At 39.0% G+C, this 25,410-nt stretch overlaps 2 protein-coding genes across 2 annotated transcripts in view; both read right to left on the reverse strand.

Annotated features, from left to right (window-relative positions):
• LOC132911091 (optineurin-like) overlaps positions 1-25,410 on the reverse strand; it is a 428,401-nt gene that overhangs the window by 240,921 nt on the left and 162,070 nt on the right. The window lies entirely within an intron of this gene.
• Positions 1-25,410, reverse strand: part of LOC132911079 (potassium voltage-gated channel protein Shaw) — a 43,254-nt gene that overhangs the window by 14,001 nt on the left and 3,843 nt on the right. The window contains exons 2-3 of the mRNA XM_060967470.1: positions 10,533-10,911; positions 2,362-2,556 (exon numbers count right to left, since the gene is read on the reverse strand). Of these exons, the coding sequence (XP_060823453.1) occupies positions 2,362-2,556; positions 10,533-10,859 (522 nt within the window). The 5' untranslated portion in view covers positions 10,860-10,911. The remainder of the gene's footprint in view (positions 1-2,361; positions 2,557-10,532; positions 10,912-25,410) is intronic.

A 25,410-nucleotide genomic window follows, 5' to 3' on the forward strand; every position in this document is an offset into this window, starting at 1 on the left:
ATTATCGCGGGGATCGCCTAGAGGAGTACTAACACACGACTAACTTTTATAGAAAATCCTGTTACCGTGGTTCCACCGTGTTTTGTTCTTTGTAACGACGTTAAAAGTTACGCGCTGCTGCGTGATCAGTACGTTCTTACCTCTACGATCGATTTTCTTCAGGAACAGCTTTTAGCGTCGCTACGAAACAAGTAGTTACGTTAACTTTCGATACGAACGAGAATTTACGTCGATGACTCTTTTTCAAATGTGGCCAATATTAACGGAGGCGATATAGACGATCCAATCTGTCACGCAGCGATTTAATGCATCGGTGATACACGAACATTAAAGTCACTCTACAAAATGTCTGAGAACTTGACTGGTTAATTATAATTAAACGGAAAAAAGACAATCTATACTCGTGTTAAATAAAATTCCTATCGGAGATGATAACAAGCTGGATAAATTATCGTACGATTCATTTTATGCTACCTTTGTGTTTCTTTGTACGACGTAATGCTACGTATTGTGATCTAAAATAATCACCGTGTTCCTGAGAAACGAACTGAGAAAGGTATTGTAATAATTTCACGTCAACTTCACGTGGACAGGATAATAGAACTGGAGGCGAAAGACGATAATAGTTGAAAGGGATCGTACAGAGAACACAGGTAAGACGAGATGAAATGAAAATAAAGCCGGGAGAAAAGTAATATGAAAAGTAAATTCCAACTATCAATTCCTCCATGTACTTTAATCGCTTCTTTGCCGTTTAGTTAGTTCCTCTTTTTATCATAAATAATTTCGATAACCGACGGAGCGAGAGATATCCTTGAGAATATCCTGCGACGATGACGCGCACTCTAAAGATCGTGAATTATTACTCAGTTTGATTAAAAGTTTTACGGCTACAGAATTTCAGCACAACGTACAAATTCACAATTTTTCCACAGCCGATTGTCATTTTGCCGCTCAATTTAATTACTTGTCTTTTTTAACAACGGAAGAACAAAGATCAAGGATGCTTTCAGCCGAAACGGAAAACGTTTATTGAGATTTTCTTTTTCCATTCCGCGAATACTGTCTGGTCTTACAATTGCGAAACCGGAATCCAACCTGTATATAAATTTTATTCCTTTTGAATCATGAATCGCGTATTGGAAAGCCGATAGAAGTTTATTATCGTGTACAACTTTTTCATTGAACGTAAACCTGTTTACAGCGGAGTTCTGTCGTTTTGACAGCAGCGTACGACAGTTGAAAGTTTTCAGTTTGATCCACTTCTTCGTTTTCTCACTCTTTGTCATAAACAGCAACAGGGGGAAAATAAATGAAAAGCTGTTTTTACGATGGAACTTTTAGAAGATGTAACAATGTGCCACTGCTTTATTAACCACGTTTAGCTACTTCAGTGTTTCACGAGAATTAAGATACGCGTTTCGTTTCTTCGTAGCAGTTCTCTTATTCCTAGTTTTGTAAATCGCCTCTGAATATTTAAACAGATTTTATTACGATTTCTATTTAATATGGATGACATATAGCATAGACATTTGTGCAAAAAACATTTCATTATTCATTAGAAAGCAATAATTTTTATACAAAATATAACAGAGTCGACTGTTTAATTATGAAATACATGGCGGAAAATGATTGGTTTCAGCTATAAATTTTAATCTTATTCATAGTTCGTTGTTGCGTTATATTTTACGAACCACGTTTCTTGGTTAACCACGAGCGAAGTATGTTTAAACTTCTTACCCTAAAGTTTCTGTCAAACAAGTTGTCGTCAAACTTTTGACAGCTACCTAACATAATAACAGGACCTGACAAAACCAGTTCCTTTTTGCCTTTCTTCGTGTATTTATATATTAAAATTCGCGCTTAATACCAAAGCTTCGTTTCGATCTGCAATTTAATACCAAATAAAATATTGAAACCCTATTTGTTCGTTGAAACGAGAACAAGATCGAAACGGGTGTACAAACTAGAACACCGTAACACGGTTAACCCTTAACTACAAGCTTTAACACTTTTTCGATAGCACCGAACGCTTTTAATGTAACACTTAATCAATTAATTGCTTTCACTTGGAAATTTAAAGCTACGTTGAAAACGCATTGATTACTATATCTACGTTATGTATCGATGTTATTAAAATTACGTATTATCCGAAATATCGATATACCGTACGTTTACACGTTGCAACATGTTCATCTAAAACGATCAAAGTCGTTAAAGTTTAATTCCAGCACTATAACTAAAATTCTGTTCCAATCGGTGCAGTTCTACCGTATTGTCCATCTTGTCTAGAGAAAACAAACGTATACACATGAAAAATATAGAAAATATAGAAAATATAGAAAGTACAAGTATACGAACCTTGGCTGCCAGCGAGGAGTAGGGTTCATCGAACAGCGACCACATCTGGGGCTTGAGCTTTTGCCACCACGTCAGAGTGCCCTCGTAATATGCCTCCTCGAAACCGAACTTCCTTGCCAGTTCCTCGTCGGTCGGCTTCTCGGTATCGAGGTCCAACCTGTCGAGGACTGTCAGCGTTTCCTGCGTGTCCCGATGCTAGAAGAGCGGGTCGGGGTGGAAGAGAGGAAGGATGCAACAACGATCGTTATTCGTACCTGCGAAACTCTCTCGTTCTCTCGAAGGTGCGTATTTTTTTTTTTTTTTTTTTGTTCGTGCTTTTCCTCGGGACACACATAAAAAGCGCGTGCAAAGCGTACGTGAATCTTCACATATCGAGGAAGAAAATCATTCCAAATTTCGGCTACGACTAAATTCTAGCTGGTTTCGAAACTCACGATCACATCATATGTTACATCTCGTTATTTCTATTTTACGTTGTTCCTGTTGCCATTACGCTCTCGTCCGTAATTCGTATTACGCGTGGCTGGAAAGTTGATGCTACGCGTTTCGAATGCCGAAACGTGTAATTGGAAATACTAATACGCGAACGGTTATCGGAGAGGAAGCGACAGGAGAAAGAATATCGCGAATAACGTTTGCAGCCCAGAACTTAAATTGACTACGACATTATCGTTCTATCTGGCATAGACGTGTCTCGACCGTTCCAAACGATAGATCCAAACAATCTATTTGTAGATATATGAAAAGTTTGGCCAATGGCGAAAATACGTGTGTCCTATTTTTCACGTCACGTCGCGTCACGGGCTGTAGTCCCATTCCAATGGAAACCAATCGTTCCTTTCGCTAGCAAAGTTTCCAGCCACGGAATATGCATGTATCTCATGGTGGTGAAAAGGACCGATGAAAGCATCGTGGTCTCGAGTTACCCCACGTGGCGCATTTATTCCGGCTGCCACGCGAAATTGCCGGTTTCATAGGGTAAATGGCACTGCGCTCTGACTTCTCGCGCCTCTCCGAGTATTCTTCGGCACATTTCCAACCAACCCACCAGTTTCCTGGATTCCTTTGTGCGAAGGAGTCCCTGGACGATTTCGCGTAGCTCTGAATCATCGTGTTATTATACGGCCGTGTGTTTCTTTATTGGGCTGCGACGACTCGAGGGACGAACTCAACACTCGGAGACAATGGAGAAATGATTCTTATAAAGTATCATTTGTTCGAGCTTTCGCTTTCTTATTGCTAATTTGATGCCTCGTCTTTGTTCGCCAACAGATTGGGGGAGTACAGATCGTTTCGCGGAATTGCTTGTAAATAACGTGCAGGATTTTGCCGAAAGAAAACGGGGGAATTATGACCCAGATTGTGTTTGAATAAATATACGAGGCTTTTATTAGATTTATCATTGACCTTTTCGGTGCTGGGTACTCTAGGCACGATCCTATCAACGACGATATTCGTTACGATCCTTGATACAGGATAGGCTGTGGATGTTTCTGCGAATTCATACGCGTTTTACCCTCTTTCGGACCAACGATGCTTTCTTCTCGACCAGATCCCAATGAAACAAGGTCGCTTCGAAACCAGCATCGTCTTTACAGGCATTATACGGCATTCGTTCTCACATCGAAGTCACTTGCGTTTCATCTAATTCCTAGAAATTTACGATACCATATTTAATTGCCAATAAAATGAAATATCTCTTTGCTCTATAAAGGATGGATACGTCAATCTATAAACTAATCTCTTGATCTGGTATCTGTTTTTAATTTGATTCTCATTTGATGCGACGACGATGACGATCCAACCTTGATAGAACAACTAGCCTGCAACTATAGCAAATACTTCCAGAAATTGGACGTATAACAAATGCAAGTAACAATGTGCAATCGAAGCACGAGAATCAAACTCGTCCAATTCCCTTGCTTCGAATTTGCATACGCAAACATTCATTGTAGCTCACAACTAGCAGCACATTTGAATGATAGGAGAAGGATTTCCCAAGGGGACACATGATTTCATCAGTTTCCTCTTTCACCTGGCGGATCATCGGTCCACGCTCCTATTACCGGCTGACAAACAAACGGGTCGTCCTCTAACCAGAATCTTCTTTAATTACGAAATTCGAAATTAATAAAGACGAACGAATTCCAGTCAGGCTGCTTTGAACTCTTGCAAATGTGAATGCAACCGAAGAAAAATTACGCTCAAAAGATTGACTATCCGACCTCGGTTAACGGATCAAGGATTCCCCCGATCATCTCAAAGTACTCGAGGCTGCCAAGCTTACGCCTTGCGTCGAAGCGCGAAATTTTCACATCATCGTTTAGCATAGCTGCGTCGTTTAGCTGCTATCGTTTTTATTACGCTGTCACGAAGAAGCTTTTTGTCGTTGCATTACGAGTATTTCGCGTTGATCATGGGAATCCTTCGCAATTCGATAAATCAAGGGACGAGATTAACTTGGACCAGGCAAATAGAGTTGCACGAGCCATGTTTCACCGCATCGTTCAATGAACTCGCCCATTGGGATTCGCACCTTCGTCTCACGATTAATCCTAATCACCGGGAAATTCGATGCCACTTTTTTTGGCCGGCCTCGTTTCGTCGGGTTCCAACGGGAATTCGATTATAATCGCTGCTCGTTTGCACGCCGCGGCTATCGACGAGATTGTTTACGTTAATTGAGCGGAACCGATCGACGTTCTAATCGGAACCAACCCCGCCTGTCTTTTTTCGAATCGTTCAGTCAACGACTTTGGTGATAGATTCGAGTGATTTTGCGTGATTTATGTTATTTATATTTACGAGCAGTCGAAGCTAACGTCTACTCTTTGAATATCAATTGAACTGCTTGCTTTACGAACGTAGATTTCTTGGCTATCTTTATTCGATTTCATAGTTTCGAGGATGAACGACATTGGAAATTTTACTCGTTGAAAAGTTCGGAAATTCTAGTTTTTACCGATTCTAATTTTTGCTTTGAGATTTAGCGTACGATACTGTACCAAACAATTTCAATTAAACTTTGCTTAATCTGACACGTACATCTGTTTGTATAATTCTTTATATATTAATTTGAAACACTGTGCACGAAAAAGCCAATAATTTGCGGGTTGTTATACTTGTTTTTGCGTCAAAACGGCTTTGCGGCTTCGCGAATTTGAACTGTTTCCTGCAGCGGAAGCGCGTTGGTGGCTAATTCCATCGTAACGAAAGGATTAAACTTCTGGATTAAATTCATTAATTCTAACAACTTCTTCCAATATTCTGATACTCGTTTAAAATTCGGAACATTTTAATGTAAAAGTAACGTAAAAAATTGTAGCAGGAATTCCTTCGTGGAAACAGAAGACGCAACGCGAAAGCTTCTTATTTACAATAACTCCGTGGATTCGTTTCTATGGCCTTAATCGAGCACGAAGATCGATAAGTCGTTTCACAGTTTCCCATTAAGTTTTCTATAATTCACGTTTCATTTCTGTTCTCGTCTTTACGAGTTATGACCGTATCAGATTACTGCTTTGCAACAAAGAAATTATCGTTTCGACGGATATTATTCGCTTTTCATCGGCGTTTACGTGCCTCTTTCGCGGATCGGTAGAAATTTCAGAATTAATTGGGAAGTCTCACGCGCATCGGATGTTTACACCGCGAAACTGAAGTCAATCGCTCAAGAAGATTTCATATTCTAGTCGTGGAATGGTTTGATATTCGATTGTTTCTTAAATATTGATATCATAAATTATGGTAAGAACAAATTCAATGGATGATAACAGCTCGTAAGATGCAAACTCTACGACAGCTTTTCGTACATGCAGAGCAACCCGAGGCAAGTAGGGAGAAAACACCGGATAACGGAATAATCGAATTGGCAAACACGGACGTGCAATTCCAGGAATATTTCTGAGGTACCATTACTACTTTGAAGCTAATTGGACGCTGATTGACAATTTGGATAATGTACAATGTACGAGAGACTCGTGGAATGGTATGCTACGATTGTGGCGAGCAGCATTTGAATATTACTGCAAGCTTGTCGTTACTGGATTTTGGCGAATGCGATATATCAGAACCGGAAACCGTGAAGGACGTATATACACGACCCCGATTAGAAGACGATATAGGGTACGCGATCGTGCGGTTAATCGGCTAGAAACGCCCCTGTCGACATCGAAAATCCCTTTAGACGATCATTAAAATCGCCCATGACGTGTTCGTAAATTTTCGAACTCTGCTCTATCGCTTTTATATTCACGATAGTTGCGAATTTCCACGTCGCAGAAAAGGACCTTGTACTTATGTAGTTATGTATTTTTGTACTTCATATTAATCCATGCAATTAAAAAGATTTTTTTTTATCAAAACTTTCTTTCTTTTCTCTATGGCTTCGACGAGTACAACTCCTTAAGCGCAAATATGTTAAAAAGAAAACGTGTCAGCGACTACATGGTAGTGCAGCCTCGCTCGATCGTGGTGTTCGCTAACGATTGATTCTAACGTCGATTAATGATCTAACATTTATCGCATGTAACTTATTTTTGATTAATTTTTACAGTTATTATCGACTCGTACGCTGCTACACGTGATATTAGGCACTTTGCACGTGTCTTTGAAACGTCGCAACAGTCAGCTAAGAAGATCAGTTGGATCTTTAAATATTTACGAAACAATAGAAAACTACGAGTAATTCGCAAGAGTTTCACGGGATTCTCCGCTAAATTATATTCTCGGATCTAATCTTGAGATTCATCGAATTTTCCCCGCGCAGCGCGATAGATCTACGGACCGCGTTTCAAATTTTCACAGAGACTCCCGCGATATTCTTCCGTTTCCCATAGAAATACTTTCCCTTGATCTCTTCTGCACGATAATTTAATAGGTCGCAATACCAAAAATGGCCACACATTTCCGTTATACGATCAGCTTGCTTGCGAACGATGAATTTGTAAGATTTCTAGTATAAAATTTAAAAAGAATTCTTGGCAAAGCTAATGTTTCACTCTTTCAGAGTACCCTAACTAATGTCTGAAATTTAGACATTGTTAGTAACTTTTCGCGGTTTTAATATCTCTCTAAAACTTGATGTTTGTACTTGTACTTTCGTCAGAATCGCGAAATAATGGAAACTGTTCCCGGGGATTGTCAATATTGTATGAAAATTAACGACGCTTACGTTTCGACAACCATTTACAAATGAATTCCATTACTCTAATTAAATAATAAATTTATCCGGCGCACACAGCAAGGTAACACTGTTTACGTACGTGTCGTATTACGAACGATGAGATTTTATCGTATTCGTAGCGACTCACAGATAATATCTTAATCTTCTATTGTCACGACAGCTGCATGTGCACACTCGTACTATAATGTGGTCGCCATGATTTATGGCCATGTGTGATGGAAATAATAATGTGAATATTATACGAATTATGTTTACTACTGTTGTTTTAACTACTTTATTTAAAAAACCACTATTTTAAGACACTATCTGAACGTGAAAATTTTATTCACAGATACCTGTTAGAATCAGTAGCTTTTTCAATATTTCAATAATTGGAAGACTATAAAAACAAAAAAAGGATACATGTGCATCTTTTTCCAGAAATGAAATACATACGCTAACAGCCAAAAGTTTAGAGTTATTTGTAGTAATTACTCCATATGTAAATTACTGCTTCCAATTTTTCTGTCCATAGTGTAATATCAACTCCTAACGTCCGATTCTTTCTCCCTTTGTTAGCATTTATTTGCCTCGTTGCCCTGATACCTTCGAGAAAAGCTCTCCACTCCATTATTTCGAAAAAAAAAAAAACGATCTACTGCCCGTGAAACAAATAGCCATATAAATCCCAGTGAAATATTCAGTGCTTCGGAAAAATCGCACCTTGTTGCTTTATTTATATCCACCGTCACAAATCAATGGCGTTTAATCAAACCCCAAAGATGTCCTTTGACCTGCGTTCTATAGGCGCCTCAACATAAATCTCTCGTTTCCCCTCATCTTTTTCTCCCGATATCCAACGACCAACACGGGTCGAATATGGTCAAAGCTGCAAATGGTCACCGTTTGGTCCAGACGTCGCAAATGGGTCAAGATGGATAATCTCACGGGATAAGGCTTGGAGACACTCGATGAACGAAGTCGAGGAGAAAGTAAGTTACTTCATAGTATAAATCGAAAGTGAAACGAAGGGTGAGAGGCAAGAAAAAGAGGAACGACGACGAAACGATTTCATTCAGAGAGAAAGAGAATAAATTTGTGATACTTCGGTCCATCGGTGAAGAAGTAAGATTCGCAAAGTTCAATGGTATGAAAACGAAAGAGAATATTTCAGATTTGCTGGAATTATGATAACCGAGTTACTGTTCTTTGGAAACTTGCCCGATTGCTTTACTTTGACGTTTCTCTTATTTGTTTCGCAGAAAAATAAAGGAAAAGAGAGAGAGAGTGAGAGAGAGAGGGAGGGAGGAAAAAATAGTACGACTTACGAAAAAGTAAAGCGATCCGATAAATTCAATTTTGTTTCGTAGTCGCATCGTATAATACAATTAATCACGTTTTGCCATGAATCTGATATCGGTGTCACATCTTAATAGTGAGACGAAGGAAACAAAATGCAATTTATTCGATCGGTTCGTTTCATTTCCTTGATCGTTTCGTTTCCATACAACGATCGGTACGCATCGCTATTTCGTAGACCGAAAGGACGAAATTTTTACAGATTTTTCCTAGCTTTCGATTTTCTTTCGTACTTGCGTCTTGCGAATGTGCACGACTATGGATGCATCAATTCGCTCGCCTCGTACACGGTGTGCTAGTTTCCGCGAATCGATAATTGTGCGTGTACTGTAGAATTTAAAACGGAGAAAGGAACGAGAAGAATGTAGAAAACATGTAAGCGGGTCGAATCCATGTTAAATCTATCGTTTCGTAATATATTACAACGTTTCTGAGTAGATTAATTTCTGAATAATTTTGAAGGATGATTTAAAAATAATATTATTTGGTATTTTGTCTGACTTGTAATAATCGTCGGAATGTTAAAACGAACGAATTTCATCAGCAAATTAATACGATTGTCACTGATATTCGTAAAATCGATAAATATACACTGGTAAAATTGTGGAACAACGAACGGTGAAAAAATTTACAAATGGGACATCGCGATTTCATCGATGGAAATGATTCTTTTTTCATTATAAAAGTAGGAATTGTTCGATTCGACCGCCTCGCTGTTTTGCTGAATCAGTTGACCGAAATAACGACCACAGAGAGAAATAATTCATTATTTTATCTGTGTATGCGATTTGTCGCCTCCTTTAAAATTGTTAAGAGTATTAAATTAAATTCATCCGACAAATGGCGAATATTTAGAATCGTGTAAACGAAAATTTACACGATCGTGGTTCTGTGTCTAATTCTCGATTAAACGAGCGATAATACGATAAAACGAATAGGATACACGTCGATTATATTATACAAATTGCATTATACGAGCGGTGATTTTCTAGGTACTGGTGTATGTACACTATTAATTAACGAACGATAGTATTATTAATGATTAAATAAAATCGATGACACTTGTGTCACATCGTTCGCGTAGTGCAATGCTTCGTATTTGCGATTATAGATCTAGATTGAATATAAAACGATATTATAAACAGACGTAACAAACACATTCCCATTATGTCGTAAAAAAATTAGTATTTACTAGTGTGATTGCGGATGCAGATTAAGCGATACCATCATATTTCTATACTATCTCCTATGTTGAAGCACTTGGACGAGGAATAATATTTATAGTTAAACGATAATTACATGTCCTTCCAAATTACTTCCTTCTATCGAGAATAATTTAACCATAAGAAATCAAGTCACTGAAACATCGACGTAGAGTCAAATTTACGTAAACTCAAAAAAACTTTTAATCGACAAACAGAACTGTATCTACCATAATCTAACAATTCGCAATTTTAACTCCGTAGATACGCCGACTCTTCGTCAAAGACGACTAATACGTCTTAAACTCGAACGCGTATTTGAAACATCGCGATCTTTCGTCCCTTAATCTTGCACCCGCGATCGGTAAAACCGCATCTACGAGTAGCTAAGTGAACACGACAAAGAAAACTGAAAGCTGGATAGATGTGCACCGATGCTTATATACCTGGGTATACGTCATCCAACAACATGGTTCCACCTGATTGGAGTCGAGTCCCCAGAAGTCGAGTTCTTCCTCGAACAACGGTCCGCACACATCGGTCGGATAGTGAAGCTTCCCTGTGCGATAGTAATTGAGCACTTGGGCGAAGACCCCCGGATGCCTGTCGAAGAAGTATTCGTTGAGGATCGGGTCGTAGTTACCGAGAGCCTCGGTCAACTTTGACAGCCTGGTCGCGGGGATCTTCTTCAGGGTCGCCTTGTACGTCTCGTGCCGGATACCGCCCACGTTCAGGATCACGCGGTTTTCCGAATCCGTGTTCAGAATACTCATTTTGATCGCGGCTCTGCTATCGCCGGTTCCGACTCAGAGAAACCCACACGGCCTGCAATGAAAAATGAAAACACGATGATGGCGACACGTTGACGTTGATGGAACTGTCGTCGGTGCTAAGAGGGTGGAATATTCAGCCACGAGCTTGGAATTCCTCGTGTCACGCAATAGGGCGCCAGTTTGCGGGTTCCCATGGCTTATCGATTCGCGTCTGTCAAGAGACCATAAGTCTGTGACAGCCTGACAAAGTCCATCCCTCGTAAGTCGTCTTTGTTTTCCTTCGCCTTGCAGCAAACCGTATAAACTAGTTAAATTCCGACCATAAGTCGTATAGGGACGTAATTATCTATATCATTAGACTACCGTAATAAAAAAAAAAAAGAAAATAATTTTCGATAGAATTCCGGTCACTAAGTTGTTCGATCGCTGAAACAGACTTACGAGATAAGCATCCGTCGTTGACTAACGCAAGAGGACAAGCAAGATCTCTCCAATCTAAGACTGTTTGCCGGTAGCCTCAAAATCTTTTACCTATCGAGTTATGTACATCCTTGAACATATATATCTTGTCTCTCGAGAGCCCTTCAGCGTTTCTTTCAATTCCATTCCCCTTTCGTTTATATAGGCTTGCGTCTATCGGTTACCTTACACTCAGTTATTCAGATCTTTGATACTGTTCAATGTCCGACAACTTGATGGATCTTTGTTTGCATTTTTAACATATTGACGATAGAAGGAATTTCATATTTTGTGTACCGTTGTTTATTTTAACGTGATACTATAATAAAGAACTAAAATCGTTCAAGTACTGTTTGCTATGATATTTCGTAAGATCGAGTATTATTATTTCTTAGACAAATGAAAAGATCTTCTACTTCGCATTTCGTTCCATCTATTCCGACACTCGATACGACATCCGCTGTCAAACGGCGAACGTCGTTTCACTCTCATTACAAGAGTCGAAAGGAATTCGATGAAAGAACTATCTGTTTTCGATGCACTCGATCAAATACTAAAATGATAGAAACGTTGCTGACATTCCCCATTTTCACTGGAAACGAATCCAGAAGGCACTTGTGTAAGGTTCGATGTCCCCATTCTCCGTGTAAGCCGATTTCCGCGTGAATCGTTGCCAAGAGTCATCGAAATGGCACAATCGAATGCCACTTGCGATGACGATGCCTAATCCGAGAGATTGGAATCGTGATTCTATCGCAAGAAGCTGGTAAGCTAGGGAATTTTGTTGAATTTAAACGTCCTAGGCTGTCGTTTTACGTTATTCCCGATGTTATTGCGTAAACTATAGTTTTCAAAAATTCTAAATTTCACTGTATATTTTTCACTATCGGAAAAAGCTTATAGTCGGAAATACATGGTAAAAGCGTACGCTATATGCAAAAATAAGTCGAGAAAGGAGGAAGGATCTTTCTTCCTGCAGGCTTCGTTCTCGAAAAAATCGAGTTTGAAAAATCTGCAATTAACGCTCTTCCCATGGAACATGTTTATGTCTCGATTTTTTCGAAAACGAAGTCTTAAACGGAACAAATCTTTTTCTACGTTTCTACAAGTATTTTTGCGCGTAGAGTAGATGTTCTCGTGTAATTCGTTTCCAAAATATTTGAGTTACTAATCGTAGCAGAGTCACCCCAAACCGGCTAAAAGATTGAACAGTATCTTTTATTCGATTAGAAGCTCGTAGACGTTTTTGAAGATAAGAATGTATATTTTCACTTTGGTATTTTTTGTTAATTGAGTATTTTAATTAGAGTTTCGAAAATTACTTCCTTCGACAGCTACTTACTACTTGTCAATAATGAACAACGTATCATAAACTTCCAAAAGCTTCCAAAAGACAACTGTGCAAAAGACAGCTTCCAAATGCAACTGTTGCGTGATTTGGGACGTATGCAGGATGCATTAGCATCGTAATATGAATATCTAATTTCTAAATTGTATTTAGGAGGAACGACACTTCAGGTGCATCAACTTAATATACAAGATTTTATCTACTCTACGCACAAGATAAAATAATTTGTAGCTGCGATCTTCTATACGACCTTTCCCCTGAGATAGCCGCGGTATTTCCACGAAAATAACTATCATTTTTCATTCACGCGTTTCAAGAGAAGTTCAAGCTGCTATGAAAAGCGCTATTACAAGAATTGCCTATAGACACACGCCACCTTCGTTATGTCAAGATACACAAGCTCAGCCTTTTGGACGGCCCTTTAAAAAGAACGAAGGCGAGCAAATTTCTCTTCTGATTTTCAATTTTCCCACCCGAGCTACGTTTCCCGAAACGCTTCTCGCCAAAATGCTTCAAAAAGGAAATAAGAAAATCGTACGCGTTCGGAAAATCTACGATCGGCACGAATAGGTAGAACCAGCAAAACTCTCTATCGAGTACCGCGGTATTCCGACAAACGGAACTTTGCATTTGTCCCATGTTCGATTCGTACCGTTACGATATCGAACAGTCGCGTTTCTCCGTTAAATGGAAACTTTGCGAGACCGGCAGAGAATCAACGGCAAGTCCGCGCGCCAAGCACTTTTTGCCAGTTGGTTTGATTTATAGGGATAACGGTCATCGATTACGCGCAATTTAATCGACCTCTTGTCAAAAACTCTTCGTTGTTTCACAGAGCCGACGAGAACCAAGCTTTTTTCCATAGGAGGTGAATCGTAACGGGTCATGATCGGCGATCGCGACGCGATTTGTCACCATTTTTCGTTACTTGCGAAAAGTCAAAGATATTTTCTCTTTGACAGAAAGTACTCCTCCTTTCACGGTGAATGAGAGGCAAGTCTTTTCACACGGAGTATAGTCGTCTTGTAGGACACGATTGCTATGAATTTGTGATCATTTTTCGCGACGTTACGCCGTGCCTTGTCGATTCTAAAGGTGTTTAATGCGCGGAAAATGAAGATTCCGTCTGTCCCTTTTTTTCTTTCACTGTCTGGCTACACTTCAACCGGAATATCGATATTTCTCCTCGAATGGAACGTCGCGAAGATAGATGATTCCGTCGAAAAGCTAGGAATATGGCAAAATTGCGGACATTCTCCGAGCTGTGAGTTTCATTTTAGTAATACTCGATTCTTTACCAATGCTTCAGATTTTCTACATTTTATTTGTGTCTAATGTCTTTTATTCTTTTTTTTTATTGCAATAGACCATAGATTGTAGGTAAAGGGATATACAGGGTGGTCCGTAATTGATGGTACAACCGAGTATGGAGCGATTCTACGAGAGAAACTAAGTCGAAAATACGGAATGAAATCTTTTCAAGCATTTTACTCTGTACTTTCGCCTAATCTTTTCTCACAGAATCAACCTGTACCCGATTATGCCATCGGTTACGAACCACCTGGTGTATACATATTTTTTAAGTCTTATTGTTAGTTTGCTGCAGATAGAAGCGGTAAAGAGTATCTATTTGAAAGTACATAGTATACTTCGTCGTATTTCAATGGGAAATTCATCCAAAGGTTAAACTTTCTCGGTCGAGTTGCTGGTTTCGGAAGAAAAAGGAGAGGAGGATTATAAAATATGCTGGTGCTTGGAGAAACATCTGTGATGCAGCGTTCAGCTGCACGTAAAAGTATTCTTAAATGAATCGAATTCACCTAATATAGTATTTTTATAATCGTATTTATTCCAAGTTGTTACTTTATCGAGAGACGAAAGCCAATAAAATTCCTTTGCAAGTTGGTCGTTTCGAATCTTTTAATTTCATAGTTTTACGACTCGTGTAACGTGTTCTTATATTCCTCCGTGACACGTCGAATTTCCCGGAAGTTTTACGGCTCGCGAATATTTTCTAATTATACGCTTTCGTGACTTCGCCATTGACGTGTGCATATTTAACAATTGCACTTAACTGGGACAAACTAAAAATACAAACTTTTTATTCCTGCATCGTGTCCAAATTCTCATCTTCAAATGCATGTTACCTCGCTGTCTAATTTAGCACAAAAATGAGTCCAACTTGGCCGATAGCCATAGCAAAAGCGAAGTGGCTATGTTCGATAGGTATCTCCGAAACTTGCATAGGAAAAGTAGCAACGGGAATAAATGGGCAGAAGCTAAAACTAAGTTACGTAATTAATTTAAATATTTTATGTACAATTTTCAACGTTAATGCGAGAGGTAAAGTTATCAGAAGCTCGTTAAAGAAAACGATACGATCGTTCTTTTGTTCGATGATGTTAAACGATCATCGAACGTATTACCGACAAGCGTCACGATGGAGAAGCAAATGCTTTCCGAAATTATCGAAGTATCGATGTTTCGCACGGACTGTGAAACCTTCGAACTATTGTGACATTATTTGGTTTGTTAATTCTAACGCATGACAAATGGATTGATCGATGATGAAGGAGAGAATGTGCTTCAGAGCTCGTGACGTTTACCAACGACGTGATGAAGCTTCGATATAACCAATTCTGTATTTGGTTCGGTATTTTGGATTTCCGGAATTTTTATCTTTCGCCCTTACGTTTGACACGAACGTTGACGAATAAATTGTCGAACGTGATATATACCGTACAAGAAATAATATTTTACATTAAATTAATATACGAATTGAATTTTCCAATCTTCAGAGCTGCCAATTTTTTTCCAATGCAGCGAATACCATTGCTACTAATGTTTCGTGGTAGGAAGAGATCTCCGAGGGAGTATCAAGGATGCTGGAATCTCCGCCGATAGCGAATTACTGTCACAGGCTTGATAATACGTGACAGGATCTCTGGGAGGTTTCCATGAAACCGTATCAAAGGAGCTATTGAAGTGACATTCCAATTCCGTTCAACCGTGATTAATGTATTAACTGTCGACCGATCCGATATATAATTTCTTAAATACGTACAGCCGAAGGAGAATTTTTATAAAGGATACGATAAGAAAATGAAATATCATTGGAACGTATTCTAATAAATACATACATCAAATTATTAACTCTCCAAGTTGCACATTTTTCTTCTTTCGCAAAGAGAAATTCGAAAAGCACCGCGTGTTACTTTAGTTCGCAGTTTTTCATCCTTCGGCCGTGTCTAGGTCGCATCAAAAGCAATTTCCGGTAGCAGCCAAAAAGCGAATCGCGTAACTCAAATTCGTTAAGTGATTTTTACTTTTTCTCCGCTCTCTTCTGAACTTTCGTTAGGGAAAAAGGAAAGGCCTCGCTTTAATCCAATTCCGTGCGAAACGAAGTGACGCGACGTCTGTACGTCGATTCGTTTGAAATATTTCACATCGAAAGTTGTCGCGTCAGCGTCCATTTTTATCTCAATTCGATTCCGTCGTTTCATCGAATTAAAGTTAATTGAAGTACTGTTGAGCGCAAACGATACAACCTACGGTCGTGGTAAAAGTTCAACTTTGATCCTCCAGTACAGAGCTTCTTAAACTCTGGCTTGCGTAACGGAATTATCGGATCGTGAAAATTTGTGCAACTGCCACGACGAACTACGCCAGCGAAATGAAAAATGTCAATCATCTGTTACTAAAGGATCATGAAGAATTCAGCGAGTTATCAATCGAGATAGACGTGAAATAAGAGCTTTTTGAAAGATCGGTTAAATGGATTTTTACTCTGAATTAGTAGAAAATTCCCAGTAATTTCTAGAATGGCCCTAGACACAGTTGTAACGTATTATACTATATATTTATGGCAAAACGATGCATTTATCATTAAAGATTGTATAATCATGAAACAATCTGAAAAACGTGTTGTATCAAATATTCAGTCAAGATTTAATTCTCTTGCAAACTAAACAAGCATATTTATCTCGTCAATATGTTTTGTTCCAGTAAGTGGTAAATAAATAATCGTAAATATAACAAAGAATTGTTTAAAATCAAACTTCTTTGATTAATTACCGATCTACGTACATAACTGGGGTCACCAATGGAAAAGGTTTAAGAAACGTTGCTCCATTAATTCGAAATCAATTCCTTCCTACGAGTATTTCTTTCTTCTCGTTGTAAAAGGACCTCTGATTTTGTAAATAGCGCGAATAACGACATTCGTGCGGTTCGTACCACGTCGTGCTCGCTCGAGAGAAGCAATTACGGAACCAGGTATTCGCAGTTCCGAGCTTTCGAGCCTCGAATCGATCCTTTATTTGAACAACTAACTAGGAATTGATTAAGCATCTTGTATCGTCTCGGTGAGCATGTGTCGTACAGTTACACGTAATTGGAGTCTCCAAGAACATATTATATGGGATAAAACGATCGAAGGATGAATAAGAGGTTGGATGGTTCGAAGGAAAATGCATTTTGAGTGAAATTCTAATTAATTCTGAGGCGGTTTTCATTTACGTTGAATCGACAACTTTTGCATAAAAGATATTATTTTCACTGTCTTTTAGTAACAATAGTGATAATAAATTAAATAAATGTAACGATAAATATTTTTTATTACCAGCAAACATCTCGTCGAGTTGAAATCTAGTCGACTTTCGTGTTTCAACTATATGAAAGTAATCACTGCGAGTTTGTACCTTAATGCAGACGGAATTTCCGTATTTTCCAACTGGCTTGGAAAATACCTGAAAAGCAGCTCACGACACGACGTGTTCTTCAGGCAGCAACTTTGAGAGGGCTTTCGTGTCTCCTCTTAAAGGAGTCGCACATACACCGTAGCCAACAGAAAAGCACCCTGAGGCTATTTTTCTCCTACACCGTAAGATTGTTAAAAAATCTTCCGGTTCGGATAAACTTGGTTTAAACGCCGTTAATGTTATATTCCCCGACGTTTTTAACTTTCAATAGAACGGGGTACAGCGATGTGTGCGTTTTTAATTAACCTCTGCCCGCGATTCGTCAGATACGGAATTCGTGGTTATTGCTAACGTTTTATGTCGCTACCATCAGTGGCGGAACAACGAGAATTTTTTACAAACTGTTTCGTGCATTGCAAACGATAATCCTATTTACATGGAATTTTTTACGATATTGAAAATCTTTGTTCGTAAAAATCGAATTTAGTACAAAAGCAGCCCGATTACTATACTTTGCCATTTTCATCGACGTCACACCGTAAACAGTATAAATGACGGTAAATGGGTAGGTCGAAAAATTATTTTGGATCCGGTCCAAACCTCTGCCTCTCGTTTATACTTTTTATTATCTTCCGCGGTTTTCTGCCACATGTAAACGACCCCGTAAATCAATATGACCATCAGCTTCTGCGGTTCTCAGTTGAGCGCGTAGTTTAAATCGTAAGAAACTTTAGATATCGTTGGCATACAGAATTAGCTGGTTGTAGTGGAATTTCGTGCTCGTATCGTGCAAAATAGTTAACAGTTTAAAAGCAACGTTGCAGGTATAAGGCATAACAGGTAAAATCCAAATGTTCTAATGGCGCACGTAATTCTAAAATTTAATTACTGGAATTGAAATACCTTAATCGTTGATAGAGGTTAATCCTTGCTTCAAATATTCTATGATACTAAATATCGCACTTACGTTCCTTCGAAACCGATCGAACGAGATAACATAATATAAATTGCTCTCATTCGCAAACAAAAGCTCGCAGGAAACATTAGGAACTTCTTATCGAACGAAACATCGACAAAGGTACAGTCCGAACTTTTAATCTCCATAATATAATAATAAACGTTTGAATGTTTTCTTCTTTCGAAATCCACTCTTCGCAATCGTGGTAAACGTTGACAAAAAGAAAAGAGCAAATTGCTTATAAACGTCTAACGAGCGGCTTACCTGGAGCGCTTGATACTTTCCTCGTGAACGAGAAGCCATTCAACGGGTTTGTTATTTATTCGATCGTTTTATTCGTTCAGCCCTGGAAAACTTGTAGGGCGCCCCCGCGTTGTACTGGGTATCAAATATTCTTAAAATATTACAATTTCAAATGTCACCGCGCGGCCGTAGCTAACACGGTTGAAAGTCAATTCGGAAGTCTATCCAGAAATTTTCGTGGGCTGGTCGAGTCTCTCTTGAAATATTCACCGCTTCCTCGAGCATGAAACTCGATGTACGCGATCTGAACTCCAACACGTTTAACCCGTACATTGAACCTATTTTCTGCTTAAACGCTTATCTATCTCATTACCGTAATCCGCAATTATCAGATTACCTAGTAGATTTACAATTCGAGATTCCAGTGGCTCTTGCCGCGCTTTAATCACGACCCCCTTTCCAGGGCGCAATGCCCACTTTGAAGCAACTACGGATTTATAGGTTAACGTGCGGCTCTCAACTTTAAAAGAAGCCGCTAGAATTTTTACATTCTTTTCTTTCTCTGTTTGCTTTTCTTCCGTGTTTGTGTACACCTACGTGTAAAGTAAAGAGTACACGAAATACGGTGAGAGAGAGAGAGAAAGAGAGAGAGAGGACGGATAATGATCGAACGAGGTATAAATAGAGAACGGGAGAAATACTGCTCCGTAGATGGTCGTTAAATTCCAGATAAGGGAAAACTAGACTCAAAGGCTGTGCTGCCCATTACGATAACCCACAAATGATAAGCAAATATTAGTAGAAGGTTTTCGCTGTTTCTGGTTTGTATCATCGAGCAACTCTAATACATAGCGTAGTCCAATTAATAGAATAATATGAAAATGTGAAAATTACTACTCGGTTCCTATCTCGTAAATACCAAGGAACTCTAACTTCTTCGCATTCCCGTATGAAATAAATTGATCGTAGAAAGTATTCGTCGAGTCGTTAATTACGATTAAAACTTTGTTCGTCGAGCGATATTTTTGAAATAAATATGTTGCGTAATATTCTCGCAAGCTTCTAGAATAAATATCGAATGGACGAAAGAAATATTCGCGTTATTTATATAGATATAAATACGAATTCGAGAAATATTAATCCGCCCCAATTTCCCCCGTATATATTATAAACGTTGATACGTCATCGATTATAAAAGTAATAAAACTACAGCCAAATTATAAATAGTCATTGAGGGTAAATTACTGAATACGAACCAATCGAAATGAAATATCGAATGCGACTCGGACCGCGAAGGGCTAATAATTAACTAGGCTTTGGTCGTCGCCTGTTCAATAGCAATTGCCTTGTTATAATCTAGCCTGTAGAATCATCGATCTGAACACGTGAGTCACAGCGCTCGGAAGTGGTTACAGACTGCTGAGATACCGTTAATTGCCGCAAAACTCGCATTGTAAATTAACTGCCTGGTGGTTCGCATTTTCAGGGTGGATTTAACAAGGAGCGATCCCTAAGTGTAACGCTGACTTCTTGATGAGCCTCTGTATAGCGATGAAGCTCGAAGAACCGAGCTACGAGGGCAGACAGTTGATGTTAGGTCGGTGTATACGAGTAAAATAGAATAAGAAAATGTTAAGTAAGTAAATGATGCACGTAACTGGAAGTATGTTCATATTATATTATATTATTATATTATATTATATTATATTATCGATCGTGAAACAAACTCCGTATATTTTCAAAATATATACGCAACACTTGATTAATGTTTATAGAATAGAGTTGGAAAATTTAAACGTAGAAGAAAGCGAAATCGATGTCCGACTAATGACTGACCTGTTTCACTTACACTGACCAACCGCGCTGTAAGATGAGTTATATCAGAATTTCACATTGACGAAGTATCAAACGAGTGGAATTATCATAAATAGAATATCCCAAAGACCCAATGCTCTTAACTTCGTCAATTTCTACAAAATGACACTAGGAAATCGCATTCCTGTACTCGTTAAAACTTCCAACTCCTGAAATGGAGCATCAAATTTCCGCACCTTCTTTACAACTTTAAACCGCCTTCCTGTCATAAGAAGAGTCCCAGCGTTAATCCAAACTGTACACAAAATTTCCTTCAATTACGCGGATCGATAACGGAATATTAATGATCTTGAAAAACGACCGTCACTTTGGAACGCGATGGTCGAACCTATTGACAAACGGAAAGGTCGTTAACCGCAAGTTTTAAAGGTATTTAAATTATCCCTTCGAATCTGGGACACTGACTTTTTAAATGTAAATTTGAAAACCCTCGTCCCCCCGTGGAGGGACTATTGTGTCTTCTCTGGATTTATCCAAACTACGCAAACGATATCTTCTTTTATTCTTCCCTCCCATGGAAAGCAACTTCGCTCCATCGAAATTACATACAAATATGACTGTGCTGGATCCGAAGATATCATACAGCCGAAGAACAAACGCAAGTTCTTTTCATCCGTGGTGGAGTGGTCGTGTTTTTGTTTTTAAATTCTTCGTCGAAATATGTCTCCTGCGTTTTATACAGCGTGATAATTCTTTTCGCTGAATTCTACTCAATCCTTCCATTGTTTCCTTTTTTAACTCGTTGACAAGATAGAATTAGTCTGTGCATCGCAGATGTTGCTTTCACGGTTAGTGAGAAACAATTTGTATCGCGCGTTCGCTTTGAATTAACGCGAAAGAAGAAAATAGAAAAACCAACGGGAAAGGGTGGTTTCTGACAATTCGAAAAACACAAAGATGCGAAGAAAATTTAAGAGCGATATAAATCTAAAATTCTAGTCTGCCGAATGTTTCTACGAAATAAAAGTAATAACATAAAGAAACGTAAACTTTCTAGACCCTTGGTATTCGATTTATTCGATGTGCTTGCGAGAAAAAAATTAATATTCAAATTTTTAAAGGACTGGCAGGAAAATATTTGCTAAAAATTCGAAAGAAATATAACAGTGGTCGAAATGAGGATAAAAAAATAATCTACAAGTGGTTCTAACCTCAGCCAATGTGCTCTAGAGGGTTGCAGACTACTTTGTTCCCGGTCAACGTTCGCCACGAACCACCTGCCAACGTGACTTCGTGCCTGCCTTCCGCAGAATCGTAAAGTCGACGATCGAGTTTTACTTTTAGAGTGAAATACCGGATTCCCGGAAAGCTGCCTCGACCCTTTTCCTCGATAAAAATAAAGGTGAAGGGAAATTCCTTCCTCCTCGACAAGCGAGGGAAATATACAGCGGATATCTATAACGATAGATTATCATCTCGATATTCTCCTTTTCATAATGTGACATATAAAAGATGCCAATCGAAATGCTGCACTGAAAGTACAATATCCTACCATCGTACGAAGGTTTACTTTCACAAATAACACGACAAACATTAACTTTAATACCTGAGATTTAGATAGATCCAGGCAGATCACGTATTTTAGTATTTCGTATTTGACAGAACATACAGCAACGAATAACTAACTAGATAATTAACGTTAAAATTTTCGTATCGATCGCCCCTCAAAACACTAACGCGGCTATCTCCGATTAATCTAAAATTCCTGTTCACGAGATGTCCAACTTCCTATCCTATCGTGTTCATAAAACAGAACTCGAACTTCCTAGATCGAAACTCGTTGAAACGTACTGGAACCTATCGCGAATGACGATCGAGCGTGTTCGATAGAAGATAGACGAGGGAAATCTAGACGATGGCGTGCACGTGTCGTGTACGATCGCCAAAGCTGGTTCGCTTTGGCCGAGGTTCGATCGACGAGGTGGCCGGAAAACGCGGCCGGCTCGACGACGGTGGCGCGATCGAATTCTAGGTCGGTTCTCTATTTGTGTCATCATCGTGCCAGATTTTCACGTGTGCGTACACGAACACACACGCGACCGACTGCGCATATCGCGTGGATTCTATGTAGGACAGTATTTGTCAACCGGGTCGTATTTCCTCGAAATGGATACAACGTAATGGGAGATACCGGTGACCTAGAGTTGTACAAGACTTCCCAAAATTATTACTAGGGAGACACGACATGGTCGCCACCCTGTTACCTACTGACCTTGGCTATTGCACGCGAGGCAACGTGCCGTCTAGGACCCGAAGGACCACCCGGTCCTAATTGACTGGGAGTTTCCTGAATGAGATCGGTTGTTGGAGCGTTCTGAGTCAGACTGACTAATGTGTCCCCTGATCGAGACTACTGAAATTGATCTTTATTAGCCGATCGACCGAGACCCTCCATTTCTTGTACGAATCGCTTGATCGTGATAAATCGAGCGACCGATCCTATCTCCTAACTGTTGAGCAGAACTCGATCTCCTACCGATGCTAATCTCGAATTGATTCTTTATGTTCTTTCATTTAGCAAGCTGCTTTTTAAATAAAGATTCCTACGCTCTGATACGCAGTTTTGAAAAATCGTCCCATATTTTGCTGACTTACGGATTTATATCAGAGACGTGTACACGTATATCACCTGACACACAGCCTTCTATGGATTCGTGATAGTTGAACCATTATCGAGTTTTCAAACGGTTAAAAATTTTAGGCTAGAATGGTTTATAGACGTCGCTTCTCGTTGTCATCGGATTAGAGACGCAACAGCGATTCGCGCGAAATCCTCTCATAAATCCAAGTGTCGAAAACCTAACAAAACGTAGCTCACACGCCGATTATCGTTTACACGATTGGTTGTGGTAATGCAACTGTAACGATCCTTTTATACTCGCAAACAGCAGGATAAATCCTTTCTAATCATTTTGTTCGTACAAATACATTCCTCTCATCTCATCTTTACCGCGTCTAAATATAATGTTTTAGGAAAAAGTGATTCTCCTGCAAATGCTGTTTCGTTTAGAGAGAAAAAAGAGAAGAAATTGAAAAAGTCATTTTCATAAAAATTATCTTTCATAGTTATTGTAGTGATATTTCTCGAGGAAGAGTGGAGAAAAGATCGTAATATTTATGAGAAACGAGATCACGCTACAGCCATATTTCTTAGATATCACGAGCATCGATTGGCTTTTTTGGACGAAAACGTAAATCTTCGATTGCATCACGCTGTACGATAGTTTGCGCGGCAGTTTGAAAAATGATGATCGATAATGGCGACGAGGAAAGGAGTTATAATAGCGATCCGCCACGAGGATTACAGGCGACCGCAAACTGTGAAGAAACGAACAGATTGATGACGATAGCAGTTACCTATGTCACAGCGTATTGTGACGAATCTCGTATATTTGCGATAAAAGAAAGCCACGATAACCGATTCTATTGTGTAAACGCGAAATAACGAGAAGTGACCATGGCCATAGGATTTGTAATCAGTCTGCTTCTCGCTTGCGATCCAACGTACAGTACCGCACTTTTTAACGAATTAACATGTTTCCTGTTATAACGACCGGTTCATGGCGATTTTTACTGATCGCAGCTCGGTGGAAACGAACAACGAACCGTAAATTTGCATATTTGAACAAAAATATTGGCGAATGTTTCTCGATACCTGAAATTTTCAGTGGAAAGTAATTGCTAAATAAGTTAAAGTTGATTTCGCATTGCACTTCAATTTGGTCGACTTGTTTAATTCGCTGAGCGTTGTTTCCACTTCTCGCGCGAAAACATTTTTCCGTCGACTGCTGCAGGGCATTCGAACGGAATGGAAGACAGTGAATTTTATGTATAATAATTGAATTGAAACTGGTCGTTACCTATTGAAATATTTCACCACGATAGTATTTCTTATGGCAATTTACCTTAATTTTCTATACGTTTCAACGAAATATTTGTTTGTCATCTGATTATATAAATTACCTATGACGAAGGAACACGATTATTTCGTATTGAATGCTGCGTAGCTTTAAAATCAGAGAGGATTAAAATCACTTTCGTGTGCTTCAGTATGGTCGGCACAAATACAAACTTAGCAAATCTTTATCAAGTTCATTTAAATCAAACTTCGTTTTAACCAGCTTCGAATTAAAAGACATCTCGCCATCTCAATTAAGTAAACTCTTTATAACCCTTAAAAGAAGCTCGAGATAGTAATTTGCTAAACGAGTCAATTATTCTACTAATTTCGTGTTTATAGTATTTCTCCGAACAATTTCCCTCTCTTAAGCCAGATTTCTTCGATAAATTTACTTTACAAGGGATATAAATCTCAATTACGTTTTAATTGATTCGTAGAATGGCCGATTGCCCTTAAATAAGAAATATCTTCGAATCTACAGAGAAAAATCCAGCGTTCTTCCAAAGTACAGATACTTTTACCAAAAGCTATCGAATAATTTCTGTGATAAAGTCATTCGATATTTTCTTCCTTTATATTTATAGCTTTAGAATCGCATCGACGTCGAAGGTTATTAACGACTATTGACTGAATTAACGCTCGAAAGGACGAGCGACGCGGCGAAGGACTACGCGTGTGTCCATTAGAATCTCAACGTACACTCGTGTATATTTCACCAGGTGCATTTGTGTATTTTTAAAATAGCGAAAAGAGACGAAAGTAAAAGATGACGAACTTAGATCGAAGGGAACTAACGATAAAATTTGGGCCCGAGCGAGATACTTTTTATCATTCTGCTTTCAGCAATTTAACTCGTATCGCGTCCTTTTTTTTAAAACGCCGGACACATATGCGAAGTCGGTGGTCGATGAAAAATCTGAGCCTGAGAAGTCGCTGACAAAAATATTGCCACGACGAATGTGTATCGTACGGAGGTGGAAAGCGCGCGCATCTGTGTAATTAGCGCAATAAATGGCTCTAAGCGATAATATATTACCTGCGAAATTCGCATGGCGCCGGGCCAAGGC

Source organism: Bombus pascuorum, chromosome 10, assembly GCF_905332965.1.
Source record: "Bombus pascuorum chromosome 10, iyBomPasc1.1, whole genome shotgun sequence".
In the NCBI taxonomy this organism is placed as follows: Eukaryota; Metazoa; Arthropoda; class Insecta; order Hymenoptera; family Apidae; genus Bombus; species Bombus pascuorum.